This window comes from Danio rerio, chromosome 15, assembly GCF_052040795.2.
Source record: "Danio rerio strain M-AB ecotype USA chromosome 15, GRCz13ab, whole genome shotgun sequence".
NCBI lineage: Eukaryota > Metazoa > Chordata > Actinopteri > Cypriniformes > Danionidae > Danio > Danio rerio.
This window is the reverse complement of record NC_141035.1, coordinates 42130836-42144805: the sequence shown is the minus strand read 5'-3', so window position 1 is coordinate 42144805 and position 13970 is coordinate 42130836. Positions and strand designations below refer to the sequence as shown.

General features: G+C 34.7%; 1 protein-coding gene across 17 annotated transcripts in view; it reads left to right on the top strand.

The window, feature by feature from the left end:
• Positions 1-13970, top strand: part of robo1 (roundabout, axon guidance receptor, homolog 1 (Drosophila)) — a 553775-nt gene that overhangs the window by 512814 nt on the left and 26991 nt on the right. For 10 of the 17 annotated variants that reach the window (XM_087282414.1, XM_087282413.1, NM_001365167.2 and 7 more), the window contains 4 exon segments: positions 1127-1153; positions 6142-6184; positions 10700-10854; positions 13010-13384. In XM_087282414.1, the coding sequence (XP_087138540.1) occupies positions 1127-1153; positions 6142-6184; positions 10700-10854; positions 13010-13384 (600 nt within the window). 17 annotated transcript variants of the gene reach the window in all.

The window sequence follows — 13970 nt, the reverse complement described above, 5'->3', positions numbered from 1 at the left end:
TTTAATAAGTAATATATGTTTTATATTATACAAAATAAAATTGTTTAATAATTAAATACGTTTATTTTTTTCATTATTATGATTATTAAGAAGAACAATGTGATGTTTCATTATATTGACATGACACTTGGTGTTATATTCATAGAACAATTCCATTACTATTTAATGATATGAATTCATATGAATTATTTTGTATTATATTAGACATGCAATGCTTATGGAAATTACAATTTTTTGGGAATTCTGTTGTTGTTGTTGTTTTTTTTTGCATCTGGATTAATTTGTATTCATTACTTATAATAATGGTATATATATATACACCAATGAATTACTTTTAAATCATTTTTAGATTTTGTACTTTTCAATATTGAATATGATTTTTAATAATGTTTAAATAATAAAATCGCTCATATTAATTATTGATACATACATTAGTATTGTTGTAAAGATAGATCTTACAGTAATTTAACATGATATTTTCACTTGATGGATTATAATAATATAAATAAATATATTCATTCATTCATTCTCTTTTTGGCTTAGTCCCTTTTTTAATCTGGGGTCTCCACAGTGGAATGAACCTCCAACTTATCCAGCATATGTTTTATGCAGTGGATGCCCTTCCGTCAAGCTCGAACCAGCGACCTTCTTGTTGTGAGGCGATTATGCTACCCACTGCACCACCATGGGGCCTATTCTATATATTTATATTTTATTTAAGGCACATATATCTGCAAAGTGAGCTGTTTAACATAAGCCAGTAGGCAACTACATATAAACACAATACTACAGTAACAATCTTTTTGTTGTGGTGACATTTTCTTGATATGGATATTTTCTCCTGTCTGTGATATAAATATACAATAAATCAACCCCACAACTGTAAAACCACAGTCTTCAAATGGGGAGGATGAAATCAAGTGCTTCTTTATGATGAGGTTTCAGTTGCTAACAGACTTGGAGACTGTAAAATATAATTACAAAAAACTATTCTTTTTTTCAATAACTGCTCACATGTTTAAGTTTAATGCAGAGCACTGCTATGATGAATAATAAATTTTTGAATAATAAGTGTGAAAGTGATGAATAATTAATTTGTTCTTTTTCTGTCTGTGTGTCTTTGCAGTGCCCTCCTTCACCTTCACCCCCACAGGTAATCACACTTTCCTCACAGCACATACTGAATACCCATAATGTCCACAATCCTGCCTGTCCGAGCTGGAAGCAGTACTTCACACATTATACTTCATTACTTTTAGGGGGTGTTGACTTCACTCACAACATTTCAAATAATGAACAATTCACAAAATTCAAAATGACTACTATTTACTTGAGTACATTTATGAAGTAGTATGCAACTTTTACTCTTTCAATGTTAAAAAAGTAGTAGTTATGCTATAAAAAGCAATCTGTTAATACTTAAAACAAAACTACTTTAAAAAGGTGAGTAAAGCAGCTGATTGTAAAAAGGTTTAGTTAACGAATTTAAATAAATAAATAAACAAATAAATAAATAAATAAATAAATAAATAAATAAATAAAAAATAATGTAAAAAGATGAGAAAGCCAGACAGTTTTTAAATGATTGTTTGACTTTATTTAAAGTTTTTTAAAAGAAATAGAAAAGGGTGAGTAAACAAGTTCATTTTTAAACTATAACTTTAAATTAAAATTAGAAAACCAGTTGATTTTAAAATGATTAGTTGACTTTACTTAAATGAGGATTTAATAAATGTAAAACGGTGAGTAAACCAGTTGATTTTTAAATGATTGGTTGACTTTAATTAAAAATGATTTGAAAAAAAGCAAAATAGGGTAGTAAACCAGTCGATTATGAAGGGATAAGTTGACTTTACTTAAATAAGGATTAAAAAAGGTAAAAATGTTAATAAACCAGTCAATTTTAAAACAATTAGTTGACTTAAAAGAGAGAGAGAGAGAGAGAGAGAGAGAGAGAGAGAGAGAGAGAGAGAGAGAGAGAGAAACATTGCTAAAAAAATTAGATTGAGGAAGTATAGACATAATTATACAAATAAAGTAAAAAATAAATAAAATAAATAACTTAAACCTGTCATAGCATTTCTATAGTGAAACTCTCTGATGATTTGAAGTGCTTTTATATGCCCAATTGTCACTTTGGATATAACCAACTGCTAAATGTGCAAATGTAAATGTAATTTAAACTGTTCCTGAGTTACAATGAATTTACTATTTTTCATTTAATTAATCACATTTTACAAGTGCACATTTTATATTTTATTTTAATCCATTTCATAAACATTAAATATAGTAAACATACAAACAAATGTACATGCGAGAAATAATGGTGTGCATTTTTCACAGCAATGTTCCAGCTCATTATACATATCATTTTAAAATAGTCAATTTATAGTCTACTTGAGTGTTTTTTTTTCCTGTAAACCACTCATGATATTTGCAAATTTGAAATAAATATGTTGTCATTTAAAGCTTTTTTCTCTAAAATAACAAAAAGATGTAACACAATACCAATTTTTTAACTTCAGAAGAGCTAATAAATCAAATTTGGTGGAATAACCCTGATTTACAAATCCGAACAAAGGAAAAATGGAAAAAATTAAGATAAATAAATTCTATTTTTTTTTTCTACCAATTGTCATTTTCTGCAGAAAACCATGCAGGACCAAATTTTTATTTTAAATTTGAAAGATAATATACAATTTTCATAAAAAAAAAACAACATATATATATATATATATATATATATATATATATATATATATATATATATATATATAAACACTTATATATATATATATATATATATATATATATATATATAAACACTTTACTTAAACCAATATACAATAGATTTAAAGAGACAATTTTTAATATTTAAGTATTTATTACGTATGTTGTCAGAATACTCAAGCACATACTTGTACTTTTTATCGAATCAAATCTTCACTCCGCATATATTCACTCCATATACACTATAGTGTAAAGTTTGTGGTGTAGTGTTTCTCAGTGACTAATGAAGTGTCCCTCAAAACACCAAACAAATACCACACCAGAAGAAGTGCAGAAGTCTCGACCTACACTCTCTTCAAAAAAACACACCTCCCCACAAGAAAGAAACCCGGTTTGAGGTTTACATGGATAATCAAAGAGAACTTCAGTCGCACGGACTTGTCAGCATCAAAAAAAAAAAAAAAAAAGACAGAGAGGGAGGAAAACGCTTTAAGAGAAGAAGAGCGAGCGCGTGACTAAAGAGAGCTGTTAGAACTAGCAGAGGAGTGATCAAACGGGACGCGGTGACATCACAAAGTCTTGTGGCCAATTAGACGAAGAGAAGAACTAAAGTAGCGTGAGGATTGAACTCGGGTGACTTTTACATTCCAGAGGAAGACATTTAGACCCGTTCATTATTTCACATCTCATGCAATCTTTCCGTAAGCGCAGTTTGCTTACCTGCTTTATCAAAGAGCAGAAGAAAGAGATTTTAGTAGCGGATGCAATCAAACCGGCTTCATTTACGCAGGGATTATATCGAAATGCAAGGTTTTGTAAGAAATTACAAGGCCATCAAGATGTGCTTAGTCAATGATCTTAAGAGATAGTTCACCCAAAACTGATAATGTCCAAACAAGAAAGTTTTAAAGGAGATATTTTACCTAAAAATGTAAATTGACTCATCATTTACTCACCTCAAAGTGGTTTCATACATTTATGTCATTTTTCTGTTGAAGACAAAAGAAGATATTTAGAAAAATGTTGAAAACCTGTAACCATTGACTACATTCATATGATGTCCATAGATTAAAGATTTTTTTTAATGTTTAGTTTTGCATAAAATACTCTTAGAATAAATAAACTTCAGTTTATAAATCAATATTTGATGGAATAACCCACATTTGCAGATCACAACAAATGTTAATAATATAATATTTATTCTTTCAAGAAGTAGCCAGTAATTCACACTCATCTAATTATTGTGATTTTGACAGGGTTATTTATTCTTTTGGGAAACAAAACCACAAGCATCCACAGTGTTGATCTGAAACATTTGTGGTTTTGTGTCCTGAAGACTGTAAAATAAAATGTAATTAAAATGATTGCAGATTACTGGCTACTTCTTGAAACAAGTTATATAAAAGATCAACGCACCAAATATAGAATCTAACAATCAAAAGCATGGTGCAAACTACACTACTGTTATTATTATTCTTACCAATTGTCATTTTCTGGGGGAGAAATAGATCATATTTGTATTTGAAATTTGGAAGAAATGTTGTAATGTTGGCCAAACTTGGTCCTGGGGGGCCGGTGTCCTGCGAAGATTAGCTCAAACTTCCTTCAACACACCTCTCTGGAAGTTTCTACTAAACCTAGAAAGAGCTTGATTAAGGGTTGGAACTATAATATGCTGAATACTGGCCCGCCAGGATCGAGATTGGGCACCCCTTCATGCCATAAAATAAATAAAATAACTATTAACACTTTACTCAAACCAGTACCTAAAAATGCTGTAAATTCAGAGAGACACTTAATTCTAGTCATTTAATTAAATGTATTCTTTTTTTTCTATGGTTGAGTGTTCAAGGATATTTTTCAAACATATTTTGAAAATGTTAGAAACCTGTAACCATTGACTTCTATAGACTTTTTTTGTTCTCAAAATAAAAAAGGTGTAACACAATACAATTTTTATATCTTCAGAAGAGTTAATAAATTAATATTTGGTGGAATAACCCTGATTTTATTATATAAATGTAATACAAATATAATTACAATATTATTATTCTTACCAATTGTAATTTTCTTTGTGGGAAATGGATATTTTGATCAGAAATTTGGAAGAAATGTTTTAATACTTTCATATAATCAAATAAACAGTAATCTTTTACTCAAAGCAAAACCTAATAAATGCAGCAAATTCAGAGAGACACTTTTAAAGTGGTCATTTAATGATGTATTTATTATCAGAATGCAATCTTTTTTAAGTACTTGAATTACTCGAACAGTAACTTGAATAACTCACTATTTTCTTGCGATCAAGTACTTCTATATCTTTATAAGATTTTTCCATATCTTAAAAAAGAAGATATTTAGAAAAATGTTAGAAAATTGTAATTACTGACTTTTATATTAGTTTTTTTTTTAAACAAAAAAAAATGTGTAACTCAATACTAATGTTTAAATTTAAAAGAGTTAATAAATTAATATTTGGTGGAATAACCCTGATTTACAAATCACAGCAAATCAAATATAAATACAATATTATTATTCTTACCAGTTGTCATTTTCTTGGGGGAAATAGATCATATTTTCATTTAAAAACACAAAAGATATTTAGAAAAATGTTAGAAAATGGTAACCATTGACTTGCGTATTAGAGTTACTTCTATATATATATATATATAATGTGTAACACAATTCAATTCTAATGTTTAAATTCAGAAGAGTTAATACATTAATATTTTGTGGAATAACTGATTTAATATTCTTTCAATTGTTATTTTCTGGGGTGGAAATGTTATTTATATTAGAAATTTATAAGAAATTTTGTAATACCTTCATGTAATAAAATACACATTTTACTCTAACTTAGTGGTCTTTTTTCAGTTTAATCACATTTTTGTCAATGAGTATATTATCAGAATGCAATCATCTGACAAGTTCTCACTATTTTCTGTTTTTAAAATTTTCTGTAACCATTGACTTCTATAGTACTAAAACAAATACTTTGTAAGTCAGTTGTTACAGGTGTCAAACATTTTTCAAAATAACTTTGTATTCAAACTCAAACAGATTTGTGATGTGAATGTAGTAAATAACAGAATTTTTAATTTTGGGTGAACTATCCCTTTAAGTCTACACTGTAAAACCCAAAAAGTTAAGGTAACGCAAACCATTTGAGGAAACCGATTGTAACAAACCGTTTCAGTTCAGAACTTAATCAGTTTAAGTTGAAATAAATGAGGTATTTAAATAACTCGTTACCTTCAAAACTGAGTTCAAAACTCTTTTCAAATGAGCAGAAGTAAATGTCAGTCAATATTAAGTTCACTACGCTCATTTCATTTGATAAAGTTGACTGTTGGGGTTTACACTGTTTGAAAGATAGAGGGAATATTTATTACTGTTTTCTTTCCTCTACAGTGGCCTATCAGAGAGGCGGAGAGGCCGTCAGCAGTGCAGGAAGGTGAGATCATCTTTAAAAAATATATGCATTCTGTTATTTAGCATGTTAAAATACTCAAGTTCATATTAAATCTGAAGCCAACAATGTCCATGATGTGCACTGTAGTGTGCTTTCACTTTACGGACACTAGGGGGCATTTTTGTCTTAGTTAAGACACCTTTAGGGGCTTGCACATAAAAACAGAGCCCCTGCAGATCCGAGATGAGACAAAAGCCCTTCAATTCTTCCCTGCCAATGCAATAATTTCCCACCATTTCATTTGCATTGGAACATGCAGTTGTGCACAAGTGTAATCGTTGTCCTTGCTCGAACAGTTGCCTTTTATGTCGTCCAGCTTTTCATCGAGCAGGTCTTTGCCCTTGCCTAAAGGAAAACTTTAAGCCTTTTTTGAAGCTAAAAGAGCCTGTTAGAAAAAAAAAAAAAAAAAAAAACTGAAGAAGGAGACAGACCCCGCTGCAGGGAAACCACACCAGCCGGAAGTTTACTTTGAAGCATCGCATTGAAGATTCATCGCACAAATTCTTTCTTTGATGTTCTTTTTGTTTCTTTGATAAGCATGCCTTTAAAAAACTCTTTATTTCTTGGAATCATTTTAATGTGACCTTCTTTTATGAAATAGCTGATTATGTTAAGCTAGTGTTATATTATTAGATGTGACCATAGACCACAAAACCAGTCAGAAGTGTCGGTTTCCATTCATTCCACTGATGTTTGGCTTGTTGGGATAGGATCATATATGACTGACATACAACTATTGGATAATCTGTAATCTGAGAGTGCAAAAAAATATTCAGAAAATCACATTTAAAGTTAAATGAAGTGCTTTACAATGCACATTACTAATGATAGATTACACAATTCTTTAAATATAGAAATTATGTTTCCCAGTGATGGGTTGCGGTTGGAAGGGCATCCGCTAAATGATTAAGCCGAAAAGAAAATGAATGAATGAATGAAATTATGCAATGAAAGTGTATGGGTGCTTCCCAGAGATGGGTTGCAGCTGGAAGGGCATTCGCTGCATAAAACATATGCTGGATAAGTTGGCGGTTCATTCCGCTGTGGCGACCCCTGATAAACAAAGGGTCTAAGCCAAAAAGAAAATGAATGAATGATATGTTTTTACATTGTAAGATGCTTTCAGAGGGATTAGGATGACTGCCTGTGTGTAAGAGATCGTATCGTTTCTCCAAATTATTAAATTGTAAGTTCTAGGCACATCGGGTCTGACTGTCTATGTGTGAAGTTAGGGCTGGAAGATTTGGCCTAAAATCAAAATCTCGATTAATTGAACATTTTAACTCGATTACGATTAATAAATGATTATTTGATCTGTACAATTTTATTTAAACAAAATTGTATTTATTAGTTTTTTTGCCCTCATAGTTCACTGAAAAGTTTTGCCGTCTAAAGGCATCTGGCGCAGCTTCCAATCATCGTCAATGTAGTGCAAAGTAAGGCTCAACAATGAGTCCACATAGGGAAAGTAATTTAAAAAAATCATCCTGATTTGATCGATTATATGTTCTGAATGCCGATTTCGATTACATTTTGATTAATTGCCTAGCCCTATGTAAAATGCAGTATCCTGTCTTTAAAGTAATGCATATTGTAAGTTCCAGGCATGGCTAACAAATGGCCGGGGGATACTTAAAAATAAAACCTGGAAACAAGATTGGCAAGAACCGGAAACAAATTTTTTCTACTGAACGCGTATTGGCTTTTTTTTATTTATTTTTTTATTTATTTTTTTTTTTACTAACAAGCACTGCCCCTAACTGTGTATTGGCTTTTTTTTTTTTTTTTTTTTTTTTTTTTTTTTTTTTTACTAACAAGCACTGCCCCTAACTGTGTATTTAACTAAGTTCCAGGCTGTAGTAGTGTAGATATTTTGATGAACGGCACAGTGACGGCGACTTCCCATTAAAGCAGTGGTTCTCAACCTAACTGTGGACAGGTCAACGCTTACAATTTGACCAGGGAATGGGGTTGTGTGGGGGTGTTTTGTAGGTTGTAGGTTGCTAGGCGATCATCAAACGTTTTCTCAGAGCATGACAAGCTGGCAAAACATTGCTGTAACTCTGATACAAGTTTTATTTATGGAGAAAATTACAAAGCCCTGCAGTGTTTGAGTGTTCTGTGTTTGTCTGGGATAACTAGTCTTACCGAAATTTGGGCGCTTAAGTGACCGAGATGTAACCGAGAGAATACGGTAATTTTTCAAAATAAAAGATTTCTAAAATAAAAGATCGTTCAGACTCAGATAATAAATAAAACGGAAATAATGAATGATTTCTTGTGCGGCCTGGTATCATTTGATGCATGAACCGGTATCAGTCTGCCGCTCGATGGTTGAGGACCACTGGATTAAAGGATTTTGCTTTGAAGATACCTGTAATTTCTCCTGCTTTATCTTTTCTTCAATTCAAAACACTAATAAAACATTTTTTGTTATATTTACAGTTTTATATTTATAGTTTTGATGTATTTACAGTAGTAAATTTCCAAAAGTATCTTCATACAACATGATATTTGCCTAATATTCTAATGATGTTTGGCATAAAAGAAAAATTGATAATGTTCACCCATACAATGCATGCAACATAATACTGGTTTTGTGCTCCGGGAACACATCTTGTATTTACATTTCTGACTTTAACTGTAAGATCTGATGGATATAGTTGCTGTGGCTCTGTGTATATTCATATTTGGAGCATTCTAGAGCTCCTCAGATCATGGTGATTGACTGTGACACACTGGCATGCGCTGAGAGCTCCAAGCTCTTCCTTTAGTGACGGCTCGGTTCATTCGTGTTTTTCTTTCCCAGGCTGGAGCAGCAATGTTCTCCAGCTCGTGGGTAATCCACACGGAGATCTAATGGTCACGAGGCCTTGGGGAAAAACGGTGTCATCAGCTATAAGCAAGTCAAGCAAATGCAATCCATTTAGCACAGATACAGCCTAATGCCATGAGAGATGCTCTGGGAGAGAAGAAGATGGGACAGGCTTTCTGATTAAAGCCATTTGTGCACCACCAGACAGAACTGATTCCTCTTTGTGTGCCATTGGTCAAACTCTAAAACTCACACCATTGGATGTTCTAAATTGACTCAATTGACTTATTTTGCCATATAAAGCCTGGTTCACACTACAATTTTTAGCGACCCTAAAAGATTGTAGCTTGTCAGACTGCATAAACGTGATCCTCATGTTACACTGTAAGTCAATCAAGACATGCTGAACATAGACACGGAAGAAAACTCAAGAGTTTTATATCATCCATCTGCGACACTTTCATCAAACCCATGTTATGAAATGAAACCTCACAGCAAACATGAACGATTTGAAGTGGTCGTTTTGCCCATAGTGTGCCTCAATAATAAAACCAGAAAAGCTGTTTTGGCATTTCCTGTGGTGGTTTGAAGTTGTGGCGCTGACTGGGTCATCAGATTCTGCTCTCCTATTGATTCTTGGTTTGACGCGTGTCACAGCCAGAACTCCATCTGAGGGGGATCACAACGGCCATTAAGCAGGTGTTGGTAAACCAACAAATAAAGTCCACAGGTTTAAATCTAGGATTACAGATATCTTTTAGGATTTCCCAAATTTTACCAACTAAAAGCTGAAATTGCCCCGTGTGAGCAGGGCTTGCACTTGCCATGCTGAGGAAGTAAAGATTGTCCTTTCTTCATCTATTCTATTGTATATCCACTTAAAACAGTCCCGAAATGAGGGCGGTTCATGATTTTGTCTTTTAGGAGCCAATTGAATAGTTGGAAAATGGGTGTTGCTAACAAAATAAAAGATTATTGATGAAGGAAGAGCAGAAATCAGACACACACTGATAGCCCCTCCCAAAGGGCATTCCATGTGACCAGAAGTGAAGAACAGTTGTTTTGAGGGGCCAGGAAAGGTTATGATATTTCATCAAAGATTCTGAGGGCAAATACCGGCGGCTAGCTCTCTGCAACTCTCACTGGGTCCAAATGCCCCAGTATAGTGATGGGAACTCTATACTGCTCAGTCTTTCGGACTGTTAAACCGAGGTCCCGACTCTGTGGTCGTTAAAAATCCCAGGATGTCCTCTGAAAAAGAGTAGGGGTTTAACCCCGGCATCCTGGCCAAATCTGCCCACTGGCCTCAGTCCATCATGCCCTCCTAACCCTCCCCATATCATAATTGGCATATCATCACTCTGTCTCCTCTCCCCCAATCGGCTAGTGTGTGGTGTGCGTGGATGAGGAGATTCTCCATTGTGTAAAGTGCTTTGAGTGCTCAGAAAAGCGCTATATAAATGTAAGGAATTATTAATATTAATTAAAATACATTACATACATTTTTACAAAACAATGAAGGGCACAGATACATTGTATATAACAAGCACTACTACTACTGCTACAAATAAGAAGAGTTGTTTTCATTCTGACTTTAAGACTGTAAATCAGATCACTGGTCATGCACATGCATGTATTGTTTCTCTGTTAGCAATAAATCATGGTGTGTCTGTGTTTTCCAGGCCGGGTTTGTTGAATATAGGTGAACCAGCTACACAGCCCTGGCTTGCGGACACCTGGCCCAACAGCTGCTCCAATCACAATGACTGCACTATTAACTGCTGCACCGGCAGCAATGGAAACAGCGACAGCAACCTGGCAACTTACAGCCGCCCAGGTGAGTGTGTGTGTGTGCGCGCATGTGTCTGTGGTGATCTAGTTGTTATAGTAGTGTAAAGATATAATACTGCACTCTTATAAAGATAGTGCGAAACATGTAATCGCAGACTTCTGTAAGAGTAAGATTTCGGATTTCTGTTTTCTTTTACAGTAAATCATTTAGAAAGATATTTGATCCAAACATGATTTCTGAAATAGTTTGTTCTTCCAAATGAAGAAAGGACTTGCTAATGACTAGCTAAACGTATCTTATTACGATTAATGTGACTTGACGTGTTTTGTTTAATTTAAAGCAGTCGTTAACCATTAAACGTGTACATTTCCCCATTATTCTTCCCTATTTATAAATCTCAATGAAGTTTGGGGTTGTTGATTTCCACTGGCGTTTCCAACTTGGAAGAAGTAGCATTCAAACTTTCCAGGTTGAGTGGAACGCAACTTAAGTATCGTGTCCTTCCTTTGACACACAATGGTGTGTGTGATTTGTTGGAACGTCGTGGTTTTAGGATAAATAAAAAAAAGCAGGCGATATTGAAAAGGCCCTGCAGGCTGTATTCCAGCTAATCCAATCAGCCGCCTGATTTCCATACTGCCGTTCGAACCTTTTAAAGCAGTTTCTCTAAGTGCTCGCTTATTCAGAAAACCAGGAGTAGTTACAGAGGTCAAAACAGACCTGAGAGAGAAAGAGAAGGAGTGATGGAGCACCTCCAGGTGGCTTTATTTCAGGAGTCAGCAAGTTACTTTACGAACAAAGGAACGCCAGGTTGACTCGCGAGTCCAAAGAGACGCACACACTCAAAGTGACAAAGTGGTGTTAATATACACAGTCACCCAGTTTTCACAAAGCAAGTCTTAGTTTGGACAGCGGTGTCACTGTTGGTTCATTTAGTGTTATTTAAACGTCACTTCACGAGCTGTTTTGTTCTCAGATATCAGCTGCTGTGACTAAGCCGTTGGCTAAGAGCATTTCATTCATAACAGCACCCTTAAATGCATCCAATCCTTTTTAAAAAAAAACGTCTTTCTATTGAATTGAAGAAATTAGCCGCCATATTCATTGGGTAGACCTGAGGATTAGGCTTTGTGTGACCATCCCGAGAAGGCTTTGCTTTACACCTTTCATATTGGTTTATTTGGAGTGTGTTTTCACTAACAGATTTTTATCCATGTCGCCTTCATCAAAGCAGGAATGACGGATGAACGTTGAGTGATTCTCACAGCATGACGATTTAAAAGCTTGACACCCATTTGCCTGGTTTGCCAAATACTAAAAAATCTCCAGGATATTAACCGGATCAGTACCCACAGGGCTTCTCTGGAAAGACGACTTAGTTTGTCTCATTCCATGGAATCTTTTATCATTGATACGTCAACCTTTGAAGTGCAGAGCCGTTGCTTCTTAGGGAAACACGAGCTGCGCTCCAAATCCATCCAATGGCAGGCTGCGGTATTTACGCGCCAAGCTTCTCGCTCAGATCCCAGGGAGGATTTGAATATTTTATGAGCCGAGGAAAATTGGATCTGTCAGAGGATGGTCTTTTACAGCGTTCCTCGTTTTGGCGGCTTTTGATTCGGACGTGTTGGAACATCCTGCTTGATGAGCTGGGATGCCTTTCTCGCGGCAGCTCCAGAGACTCAAAGTGACACGCTTGGCTTGTGCCTTGGTCGAGAGAGAAGCTGCAGGCAAGAAGATTGTACGGCGTCAGGGATTTTGGCGGAATGAGTGTTATTTTAGTATTTCGAGTATTCCACATTGCCTTCTTCGAAATTTCTGAAAACATCACTAGCATGGGCACAAAACTAATTAGCATATGCACTACCAGTCAGTTTGCAGTCTTAGCTTTACATTACATTTAAAACGTTCTCTATGAAAGAATCCTAGAAGTCAAATGTATCACAGTTTCAGTGACACTATGAAGCAAGACTACATGTTTTCAGCACTGCTAATTATAAGAATTGTTATTAATGAACATAAACAAACCTTACTGTTTCCCAACTTTTCACTGGATTAAAACCATCCTAGTGAGTTTCTAAACATCCCTCCTGTTAAAAGCACTCTTGATACATCCAAACTACAGTATATTAGAATCAAGATATATCCGTAATCAAGTCCTTTGGCTTCCAAAATGTCTTACTCCTCTTCTATCATCCAGCCGACTGCATCGCCAACTACAGCAACCAGATGGACAACAAGGCCACCAACCTGCTGGCTCCAGATACTGGGCTTTACAGCGACGTTGACCTTTCAAACAAGATCAACGAGATGAAGACCTTCAACAGCCCCAACCTGAAGGACGGGCGTTTTATGGGGCCTGGTGGTCAACCCACACCCTACGCCACCACTCAGCTCATTCAATCCAGCCTGGCCAACAACAACATGAACAGCAGCAGTGGCGGAAGCGGAGGAGGAAGCGCTGACTTTAATGAGAAGCAGAGCTGGAAGAGCAGCCAGGGAACACCTCAGAAACAGGCCGACATCAACACACCACTGCAGTATAACGTCATGGAACAAAACAAACTCAACAAGGGTGAGTTTTTATGGATTTCCTCGCAGTCCCTGAAAACTAGGGATGCACCGAAATGAAAAGTCTGGATGCACTTGGCCAAAAACTAAAACCGAAAATGGTTTGTTATAATTAATTTATAGTTAAGTCTTTAGATTGAACTCCATAACCTAGATTATACTGATTTAATGAAACAGAAGCCAATAAAATAACCACATTTGTGACACCGGACTACAAAACCAGTCTTATGTTGCACAGGCAGTAGCCAAAAATACATTGTATGGGTCAAAATGATTGTTTTTTAATGCCAAAATAGTTAGAATATTAAGAAGACCATGTTCTATGAAGGTATTTGGTCAAATTTCTACTCTAAATATATTAAAACAAAATGTTGTGATTATTAATGTGCATTGCTAAACAATTTATTTAGGCAGCTTTAAAAGGAATTGTTTTTCATAGATGTTAAAATATTTTTATCCCTGCCAAATATTGCCCTCTCCTAATAATCCATACATCAATGGAAACTTATTTATTTAGGTTTAATGCAATCTATAAATCTCAATTTCCTAAAATTGACACTTATTTGGGGTCTAAGGTTGCACGATACTGG